Source organism: Aristolochia californica, unplaced genomic scaffold, assembly GCF_029961685.1.
Source record: "Aristolochia californica isolate CCGP_79_NKW_82.1479 unplaced genomic scaffold, dmAriCali1.0.hap1 SCAF_498, whole genome shotgun sequence".
NCBI classification, from domain to species: domain Eukaryota; kingdom Viridiplantae; phylum Streptophyta; class Magnoliopsida; order Piperales; family Aristolochiaceae; genus Aristolochia; species Aristolochia californica.
This window is the reverse complement of record NW_027182212.1, coordinates 6,422-17,818: the sequence shown is the minus strand read 5'-3', so window position 1 is coordinate 17,818 and position 11,397 is coordinate 6,422. Positions and strand designations below refer to the sequence as shown.

Here is an 11,397-nt window from a genome sequence, read left to right as displayed (position 1 = left end):
GGAGGTTTCGCATAAAAATCCTAGATTCTATCTCGAACCATAATTAGAATGATCCGTAAGTTCATATTTTATGTTCTTACCCAGGTAAAAAATTAAGAAGTAATTCATCATGATCGGGTTAGGATCGATCTAAACCGGCTTTTGGATACGATGCAGCATGCCAACTATTAAACAACTTATTAGAAATACAAGACAGCCAATCCGCAATGTTACGAAATCCCCTGCTCTTCGAGGATGTCCTCAGCGTCGAGGAATATGTACTAGGGTGTATGTGCGACGCGTTCAGATCATGGGCTGGAACAAATGAGACAATTTTTCCAGTATCAATGACCAGTACCAACGAATAGGATGGAATGGAGACGAACTCAATTCACTATCTAAAAATAGTGATCTATCATATACCTATATTGTGTTATTGTGTATGGTATGGTATGGAATTTATGGTTTCCATTGGTGCAAATCCAATCACCTCAATTTGAGATGAAAAGCAATTCCCCATTGGTAGCAAGTGGTATCCATTAAGCGGGGAAATTGAATTTTAAAAACAGAATAATTCTGTTCCTACTCTTGCAAGAACGGACTAACAGGGTCAGCTACCTAGCCAACCTTCACAACTAAATGCCGTCACTGTATGGATAGATCTCGTTGTGAAAAGACCTATTACTGTATAATTCATGGGTAGAGCCAAAGAGTGTGAACTGTACAAGTTACCAAAACATTGATTAAATGAGTAAGGGGCTCCGGTGTATAGAGAGGACCTCACCGTTTAAGAAGTAACCATAGAAACGATGGAAACCACTATTTCTATTTTATTTCTATTTTATTTATTTATCCATTTACTACGTATTTATTACTATTTATTTGATACTTAATATCGGTCAAATTTTGTATTTTAATATCGGTCAAAAATATTTTTTATTTTATTTTGGGGCGAAATGCAAATGCCTGGAAGAAATAAAAAATCGTGGTTGGGAAGGTCATAGTAGCAAAAGCCATTGGAATTTTTATTTTATACATCGGAAGAATCCGTTTTGTTATTAATTAAACTAGAAGAGGGGAAAAGAATGACTGAAAGAAAAGAAATCAATTAGTTATTCATCAAAGTTTTATTTGATTCAATGACCAGAGTTAGACGAGGATATATAGCTCGGAGACGTCGATCAAAAATGCGTTTATTTGCATCAACCTTTCGAGGGGCTCATTCAAGACTTACTCGAACTATTATGCAACAGAAAATGAGAGCTTTGGTTTCTACTCATCGGGATAGAGGCCGGCAAAAGAGAGATTTTCGTCGTTTGTGGATCACTCGGATAAACGCGGTAACCCGCGAGGATAGGGTATCCCATAGTTATAGTAGATTTATACACGATCTGCGCAAGAGACAGTTGCTTCTTAACCGTAAAATACTTGCACAAATAGCTATATCAAATAAGAATTGTCTTTACATGATTTCTAATGAAATCCTCAAATAAGGAGATTTAAGGAATTCGACGGAATGATTTAAACGGAGTTCCCCGGAGAATGAACTCCGGGAAGATAGAATCGAAATTCATATGATAACAGTAGGAATGAATAAACACGCTTCAATAATAAAAAAAAGATTTCTCCCCCCCCCATTATTTTTTCTTTTTTTCTTATGACGCGACAATCTAATCTCTCGGCTTTTCCAACAAAACATCAATCGGAGTTTGAGTTCCAATTCGAGTTTTTATTCAATTCGGGTGGTGGGTCTACTTATTTCTGCTTCTAGGGCCGGTAGTTCTAGGGAACTACTCGGCTCTCTCAAATTGTTTCTCATTATTAAGAAAAGGTAATGAAGATAAAATGCGAGCTTGTTTTATAGCGATAGTAATTAATCTTTGTTGTTTCAAAGTCAATCTGTTCACTCTTCTAGATAATATTTTTCCTTGTTCACTAATAAATTGACTAATTAAGCTCATGTTTCTATAATCAATTCGATCCCCCGATCCAATTGGGGGCAAACGCCTACGAAAAGATCGCTTGGATTTACGAAAGGGTCGCTTGGATTTATCCATGGTTTATTTCTTATCTCTAAAATCCTAGTTTATTTCTTCATTCATTTCGGATCCGACCGAAAGAGGACTTGATTTGTTTATTTTATATTATTTTTATATTATAATAATATAATATATGTATATGTTTATTTTCATTTTTATAATTTAAAATATTTATTTTAATATTATATTAATTATATATTAATTATATTATTAATTAAATTAAATTATTTAATTCGATTTTTTTTATTTATTTATTATTTATATTTTTTAGCTTCTTCCTGTTACTTGGAAAAGGGGCACTGATGTTCTGCTCAATCTATTTCTTTATCTCCCCATGAATCGTATGCTTGTAACAATAAGGACAGAATTTTCTCAATTCCAATCGACTAGGTGTATTGTTTCGATTTTTTTGAGTAATATATCTGGAAATGCCCCTCGATTTTTTATCGAAACCCTTTCGGGCACAACTGGTACATTCCAAAATAACTCTTACCCTGGCTTCTTTACTCTTGGCCATGAACCTCCTTTGGATTTTGGATTCACTCAACTCTTCCATTTTCGATCCGAATCCAATAAGAAGAAAGGAACAAAAAAATGGAAGTTGCTAACTTGAAATCCAATTATGAAAGATTTCGTTTCAATCAATAGAGTAATCATAAAATAAGTAATACGATTTTTTCTAACTATCAACTATTCTCTAATCCCAGTATTTCATTTAATATAATATATTGTATGGTCTCGAACCCCCTGGATCCATATTTCTAGTTCGGCTCTCCCCCTATTAATTCTATCCTGAACCCAAGTTTCGCTGGGATTCATTCAATCCACTTTTATTCTTTTTCTTTCCTTCCTATACTAAAACTAAAAAATGAAAACGGGAGAAATTAGTCACAGTCATAGAGAGTTTATTCTATCTCTAATCTTTTTCTTCTTTATCCCTTCCCATGTCAATAACTAGAATTAAAAAAAGGGGAATACCAACGCATCGGGGAATAAACGATTGATCTCTATCAATAGACCCGCTAAAGACCCGAACCATAAAGTACTTAGCACAGGTGCCACGGAGAGATATGTCTTTAGATCTCGCATTGAAAATCCTCCTTCTTTATTGTAATACAATTATTACCAGATAGATGATATATAACTCTATTATAACTATAGTTATATAGTTAAAGATCACTTGTATTTGTACGTAGAACCCCTAAAAATGGATATGTAGAATGATCCGGTAGATGAATTGTTCCTAAAATCGAAAAAGATGACCCCTTCTTTTCTTCCTGAGCATTACCAATAAATATTCATTTACTTATACGTTAGGTTTCATCTGTATATAATTCTCTTATTATATGAGACCAAAAAGAAGAAATGGCAAGATAAATTCTCTTGTATATAGATATAGGAAATAACGATGTGGAAAACAAGACAGGTATTCTCTACAATGACGAATGACGAATGACGCTGTATAATAATGGAAAGGGATGTAGCGCAGCTTGGTAGCGCGTTTGTTTTGGGTACAAAATGTCACGGGTTCAAATCCTGTCATCCCTACCGATTACTTCTCTTACGGGCAGTAATGATGGATCAATTTGGATCGACAAAAATTTGGGGCATAATCCTTCATTTTCATTATATAATACTTTATGCATGCATATTGGGGGTGGGGTAAAAAAAAAAAGAGTCCTTCTCTTTACAGTCGTATCTCCTCCCATAAGAAAGCGCTCTTAGTTCAGCTCGGTAGAACGCGGGTCTCCAAAACCCGATGTCGTAGGTTCAAATCCTACAGAGCGTGATTCTGTTCCTGTAATTGGAATGTCGAATTACAATAAAATAAAATAACTTCATTAACTTGAACTGCAACCTGCATTTGACCTCCTGCAGATTTAGGAGGAGGTCAATCAAAAACAAAAAAAGAGATGTTACTCAATTAAAGGTCCAACTGATCGCCGCGTCTGTATTGTAAATACGCAGTTACGAATAATCCGGCCAAAGTAATAGGAATTAGACCTAACACGATTCCAAATAGAAAAACTTCAATCATTTCAAGTTGTTTGAAAGGGGAGAAAAATAGAGGTAATATCTATTAATAAATATTAATCCGAATCGCTCATGAATCTCAATAAACAAGAATTGTCAATCGGCTTCGAAAGGGACTATAGAATACCTGGAATTTCACAGAAATATTCATTTTTTTTGTTCATTCAACTAATTTCAAATAAGTCGTACCTTGCTCAAACCAATCAATAGAGCTGAGGTTATAGTTAAAGCAGCCAGTAGAAAACCGAAATAACTAGTTATAGTAGGCATGAAAGAGCTAAATGAGATACGTTCTTTTTTTTTTTTTTTACATATGTTTATAAAGCACTTACCTAAGTTTCTATTTTTGTGAGATATGATGATAAAAAACTACCAATTGACAGAATCGGTTCCAATTGAAAGTTCTTGATTCATAAGCATTCTAGACGGCACTAACAAAGATGGAGTAGCAGAGGTAGAAAAAAGATTAATTCACCCTCATTAATTCACCCTCTGTGACATCTACCAATCCCGTGATTTCGAATCAACGGATTCCGCGAGCAACTGATGAGTCAAGTATAAACAAGTATAAAGTCAAAATAGCAATTAGAACAGTCCCGTGTCACTTTATTAAAAAAAAAATTCTTTTTGAGTCACTATGAAAAAAAAGAATTGAATTTGAAAAAAAAAAATTCCATTTTGATCATTTCTTTTCTTTTTCTAAAACCATGAACGGGGAGTTTCTAGATTTTGTACCTAATTGAATTGTGGGAATATGAGAATCTCTTTCATAAATAATTCTAACCCGTCGACTCACATCCTATACTACATACAGAGATAATTTTCTATTGAATGACACGCGGTTCACCATAGCATAGACAAGTAATAAGAAAAGAAGAGAGGAATTATGTACCACTTCTTTTCGATACTGATTGATACAAACAAAGAGCGTTGCTGTGTCAGCAGAAGGATAGTTATACTGATTTGGTCTACTCTAAATACGCCTTCGGTACAATATTGACGATCTTACAAAGATTAAATATCAGTAGTTTTCCATTTACTGATCCCATCTTTTGCGGAATCGATCCCCCTTTGACTGTACAAGAATATGTGGAGCTCAGCATGTCTGGAAGCACGGGAGAACGTTCTTTTGCTGATATTATCACCAGTATTAGATACTGGGTCATTCATAGTATTACTATACCTTCCCTATTCATTGCGGGTTGGTTATTCGTCAGCACTGGTTTAGCTTACGATGTCTTTGGAAGTCCTCGGCCAAACGAGTATTTCACAGAGAGCCGACAAGGGATTCCATTAATAACTGGCCGTTTTGATCCTTTGGAACAACTCGATGAATTTAGTAGATCCTTTTAGGAGGCCTCAATGACCATAGATCGAACCTATCCCATTTTTACAGTGCGATGGTTGGCTGTTCACGGACTAGCTGTACCTACCGTTTCTTTTTTGGGGTCAATATCAGCAATGCAGTTCATCCAACGATAAACCTAATCCGAATTATAGAGCTATGACACAATCAAACCCGAATGAACAAAATGTTGAATTGAATCGTACCAGTCTCTACTGGGGGTTATTACTCATTTTTGTACTTGCTGTTTTATTTCCAATTATTTCTTCAATTGAGAGAAAGAAGTATAGTAAGAGTAAGTAGGAATTCTTTTATCCGATTCGGAAGGATATCATCCTCATAATTATCCATGACTGTTTATGTCTATAGCATGACCACTTGATGAAATGCGGAGGAAAGTGGGGTAAATGGCCGATACTACTGGAAGGATTCCTCTTTGGTTGATAGGTACTGTAACTGGTATTCCTGTGATTGGTTTAATAGGTATTTTCTTTTATGGTTCATATTCTGGATTGGGCTCGTCACTATAGTAATCGGATGAACCAGATTGTAGACATGAAAAAGTAAGAACTCAACAGGACCTTGCTCCTCGAATCAGACAAAAAGAGGAGCAAGGTCCTGTTGAGTTCTTACCCTTCGAGCGAGACATTCATTCATTCCATAACATAAAAAAGTTGTAAATTTTAATTGTAAATTAATTCAGTCAATATAATCATATTATTTTTTCGTAGAAATGACAAAATGGGTCCTTTGCTCCCATCCCAAGTTTCAAACCACTGCGTTCTTTCCCTTATGATGATGCTTTTGAAGAATTGAATCCATTGATTCATAATATTCGACCCCCATGCAGACTCCTCCGAAGCAAGAAGAAAGAAGGAATTAATTGATTTCCTGGATGCCACAATATTATTTCTACGGATGAGACATCCTTTCTATACCACTTGAACCTTACTTCAGAAAAAGAAAAAAAAAATTCAAAGTGCTTAATGTTCCCCGAAGAAACCAGAAATCTTTAATTTTTTTGTATATAAAAAAATCATTATTTTTAATATCTCATCACGGCGAAAACCCCCCCCCCCCCCCCTTTTTTTTTTTCATTTAGAAATTCTTCGGTTCGTTCCAATACACCTGGACAAGAAAATAGTAATCTTTAACGAACTAAATCAGGAATCATTATTATTTCCACACAAGAAAAGGAATTTTCTACCTTTCTCTTGTGTGGAAAATTAGGAAGACGAGTAACCCCTCCTAGAATCATTTGTCCCTTTCATTTATACCTTGCCTTATATTTTCCTTCTACTTAAATGCTAAATGCTATATTATCCATTAGAATTCGATTCTATTAGGTACAATAGAATAAAATAATATTGATGCATTGCAGAGCATTTACAACCCGGCAATAGGAGGCCTAGCATAGTCACAACACTCCAATCTTGATCGAAAAAAGATATATCTAGTTTTACTAGTAACTAGACTCGCGAGCGTATACAAGGAATTACCAACATCTCTCAGAAAAAGAGTGTAAACAAAATAAGCAAAAAGAAAAAGGGCCTTTCTCTTTTTTTTGGATCATACATAATTGCAATTGCATCGATTAATCAAAATTCGACTCTTTTTACCAACTTGATGAATCCGGGAATCTAGAAATTCATTTCAGACAATTGAACCTTCTCAAACTGTTTCTTTTTAAGAACCAAAAAGATTTGTGCCAGAGTAACAGATGCCAAGAAGAACAACAAACCTTGGACACGTAATGGATCTTGAAGTACTATTTCTGCATCTCCCTGACCAAACCCCCCCACATTAGGATTACTTGTTAATGGTTGATCAAGCTTGATGGATTCACCCTCCGAAACAAGAAGTTCTGGTCCTGGAGGTATAATATCAACCACTTGATGTCCGTCCAACGCATCAACTAGGGTTATTTCATATCCCCCTTTTTCTTTACGTACTATTCTGTTTACTATACCCGCTGCTGTGGCATTATAGACTGTATTATTACTCTTGCTCCCGTCGGGATAAATCTGACCCCTTCCTCTGTTCCCACCTATGTATATGGGATACTTTAAGAAGTGAACGTCTTTTTTAGTAGCAGGGTCCGGGGACAAAATGGGAAAGACAATTTCACTATATTTCTGACCAGGAACGGGACCTATCACAAGAATATTTCTTTTATTGGGGCGATAGCTCTGAAAAGACAAATTGCCCATCTTTTCTTTCATCTCAGGAGAAATACGATCGGAAGGAGCTAATTCGAATCCTTCGGGTAAAATAAGAACAGCCCCCACATTCAAAGACCCTTTTTTCCCATTAGCAAGAACTTGTTTCAGTTGCTTATCATAGGGGATTCTTACAACTGCTTCAAATACAGTATCAGGAAGCACAGCTTGTGGAACCTCAATATCCACGGGCTTATTAGCTAAATGGCAATTGGCACATACAATACGCCCTGTTGCTTCTCGTGGATTTTCATAACCCTGCTGCGCAAAAATAGGATATGCATTTGAAATAGATGTCCGAGTAATTACATATATCACGATCAATACAGAAATAGATCGAGTCATCTGTTCCTTTATCCAAGAAAAGGTATTTCTATTTTGCATGGTCCAATCATTGATCCCTTAAATTTCTACAATAAATTAGGTAGGTAGCTAGTCTAGTTCCCTACCCACGATTCTGCCATTGTACTGGAATATAGGAGGAGTCGAACCCCCTGCACGGGTAGAAGTATAAAGTGAGTCAGATTAAAAAAAAAAGGTTTGTTTATGTACGAAGTAACATTATGATCTGATTGATAGCCGCGGGTCAAATGAATTCTTCATTCATTCATTGAATGATAAATCACTACAAGTGAAGGTGATACCCGATTTAAATAATGGAAGATCAAATATTTCAAAATTGTATCTAGAATAACTGGAAAAGTGGAAACAAGACCAGATATAATTTGATCGTTATAAGCAAAGCCAAAATCTTTGTAGACCGAACCGATCATTAGTTCCCAACCATGGGGCGAGTGGAATCCGATACATAAATCAGTTAATAAAAGAATAGAAAAAGCTTTTATTGTGTCGCTTAAGTTATATAGGAATTCCTGAATCCAAGAATTAAGAATGACAAGTTCCTCATTACCCAGAATAGAATAACCACTTAGAATAGCGAAACAGATTATATTTGCCGAGAAGTGCAAAATAATATGGATATTATTTTCATTGTATATTTTGACCAATTGTATCGTTTCTTTGTGGATTCCTATATGAAGCTTTTGTATCTGTGTCTCCGGGTACTCCTTTATCATTTCATCCAAATGAAATAGTTCTTCTAATTCTATGAATCTTTCTAGAATGTTCTTCTCTTGAATATCATTCAAAAAAGTTTCGGATTGCCTGGTATTCCACCAATTAATAACCCAGGGCTCTAGACTTTTATTAAATGAAAGAGAGATCCACCACGGCAAAAATACTATAGATACAAGATATGGGAGAGGGGTCAATGCTTTTTTTTTGACACTTTTTGTTCTGTGAATTGTTAATGAACCTACTTCATTCGTCGACTCCGTCTGATATTTCTATGAAGCATGAGTTCTATAACAAGGTATGTAACCTATGGATCCGTCTTTTTTTATTTGATTATTTGAATTCTTTATTTAGTCTTTGAATCTAGAAGGGGTATAGAAATGGAAGTTAGAATTAAAGATAAAAAGTCTGCCCCAAATGAATAAATGAGTAAGTTCCCAGATATCTCAGATATCTAAATTGGTCAAATTACACCAATTGAATTGCATCTTCATTTGTTTCTTTCGATGAGTGCCCGAAAGACCCAATTCACACTTCAAGTAATGAGTATTAGTCGGGTTTCGAGACGAAAGAACTCCCCTTGGATCAATCAATTATTCCAAAATGTTTCACTAGATGCCCGCACCGCGGGAATAATTGAGGGGATATTTCTGAAGAATATTGATGGTGAAATCAAAAATGTGTGGGAAACCCGAGATAAATTGGATGTTTATGAAAGATGCAATCCTTTTCAAGGAGCAAAAGAAAGGATCAAAATCGATTGAAAAAAAAGAGAGATAATTTACATCCGTCTGTATCTAACGTATCAATTCAACGAAATATTGGGTCTAAAAATAAAAATTCTGTACTGTATTCCGAAATGTTCTGTTCTGATATGTATGATGAATACATACTTACTAGACTTGTTACTAGTCTAACATAACAGAATTGGGTTGAGTCCCATATGCATAAAGCATAAAAAATAGTTTTGGTGAACAACAATTTAATTATTATGGTTGTTCCATATACGTCCACCTGTTTTATTCTATGGGCCACAGTGACAGTGGTATTAGACCAGAATATAATGGGGAAATAGAATATAACGTGTTTTGCTCGAATCAACACCTTGAAAGAAACTTCAGTTCAGTTAGATTCTATTATCAGTTAGATTCTATTATATTAAAGGTTAAAGGGGATTCCTGCCTTTCTTATCTCATGCCGGGAAAGCATTCATTATTCAATTCATTTCAAAATACTTCAATTGGTACGCGCAAGAAATAGGCCGATTCAGCAGCTTTTTGTTCAATTTCTCGTGGAGTCAAATTCTCATCCGTACGAGTCAAGGGAATGGCTCCCTGGCCTCTAATTTCCATATAAAGGACACGGCGAGGATAAAGACCCCCTTTAACTTCCATTCTGATTGACTGGATATCTCTCATAAGGAATCGTAGAAAAACGCGGCGATTTTTTCCAGGAAATCCCCAACGAAAAATACACACTATTCCTTCTTTTCTATCGAATCGATCATAACCACTACCTACATTCCACAAAATTGTGGACCACAAATAGGAACTAATGAACAGACCGGCTATTCCATAGAAAGCCATCACGATCCCTTGAGGGAAAAAAATTATTTGCTGAGACGGAAACAAAGATATGAGATTCCGACCAAGATAACTGGAAGTTCCAACCAATAAGAATGCTAGTGAGCCTAAAAAGAGGATACAGGCCCAGCAGAAATTACTTATTTTTCGAGACCCTGTTATAAGTTCTATCCATATACGTTCTGATCGCCAGTTCATATTAGATCCAGTTGCATTCTATTGGAATTGAGAGAATAGGCCAAATGAATTTAAATTTGACTTTACTATTTTTTTTGTCCCGAAGTAACTCTCATCAACTAGCACTATTATGATGTGAACCCTTAGGGGTAATTCATCAAATTGGGTAGATGTAAAATAATAACATCTTCTTCATACGATCCCACAATGTATATCTACATAACATATAGATACATTGACTTTCCATTTTTCCACTGATGTATTTTTTCTTAAAAAAAAGCTATACTGCATATATATGCATTTTTTCATATATCATGTATCCGCATGCATAAGATTTTTTTTTTTTTTGTGTTCGAAAGGAACCATATCCAGACCAGACGTGGTACCATATTCTACTAAATAGATATCTGTATTATGATCCAAGTCCAAGTGTTGATTGATTAGATTTGGTCCCACTGAACCTAAACAATCTTGTTTTTTTGAACATGAAGAGATAAAGACGCCATTGCAATTGCCGGAAATACTAGGCCTACTAAAGGCACAAAAAAAGAGGGAAAGTTTAAATCTGTCATAGAATGGGTACCCCGATTTAATATTTGTACCTCTTATAAAGATATAATAAAATAAGTATGTGAATTAAATTATAAGTATTATATATTATATTATAAGTATTATTAAGTATATAATAAGAAGTACAACAAATGTAGAACTAAATAAGCGTGTTTATACGACTCCACACGAAATACATATAATCCGCTTTATTATTGTATTGTATTGTTGTTCTTGTGCCCTTAATCTTCTAATAAAGAGTTTCTTACGAGTTACTGAAGGGTTTGTTAGGATTCGACCCGACAGGGATTCATAGTACAATACAAAATGTGGGTTCTCGGGAGATATAGAAATCTGAAGGAAATATAGAAAGATGCAACACTTTGATTATAGGATTA

The 11,397-nt window shown here is 35.1% G+C and overlaps 1 protein-coding gene and 2 non-coding genes across 3 annotated transcripts; 2 read left to right on the top strand and 1 right to left on the bottom strand.

Moving 5' to 3' along the window:
- The first annotated feature begins 3,492 nt into the window (after nucleotides 1-3,492).
- On the top strand, nucleotides 3,493-3,566 carry TRNAP-UGG (transfer RNA proline (anticodon UGG)). Its single transcript has one exon. It is a non-coding gene; the product is annotated as a tRNA-Pro (tRNA).
- A 167-nt stretch (nucleotides 3,567-3,733) lies between these two features.
- Nucleotides 3,734-3,807, top strand: TRNAW-CCA (transfer RNA tryptophan (anticodon CCA)). The gene has a single exon. It is a non-coding gene; the product is annotated as a tRNA-Trp (tRNA).
- Nucleotides 3,808-8,210: 4,403 nt separating this feature from the next.
- Nucleotides 8,211-10,471, bottom strand: LOC137965024 (potassium/proton antiporter CemA-like). The gene is made up of 4 exons (XM_068811420.1): nucleotides 10,255-10,471; nucleotides 9,926-10,206; nucleotides 9,705-9,794; nucleotides 8,211-8,962 (listed from the first exon to the last, which is right to left on the bottom strand). The coding sequence occupies exons 1-4, from the start codon at nucleotides 10,469-10,471 to the stop codon at nucleotides 8,216-8,218; spliced, it is 1,335 nt and encodes a 444-aa protein (XP_068667521.1). The 3' UTR covers nucleotides 8,211-8,215.
- Nucleotides 10,472-11,397: the final 926 nt, after the last annotated feature.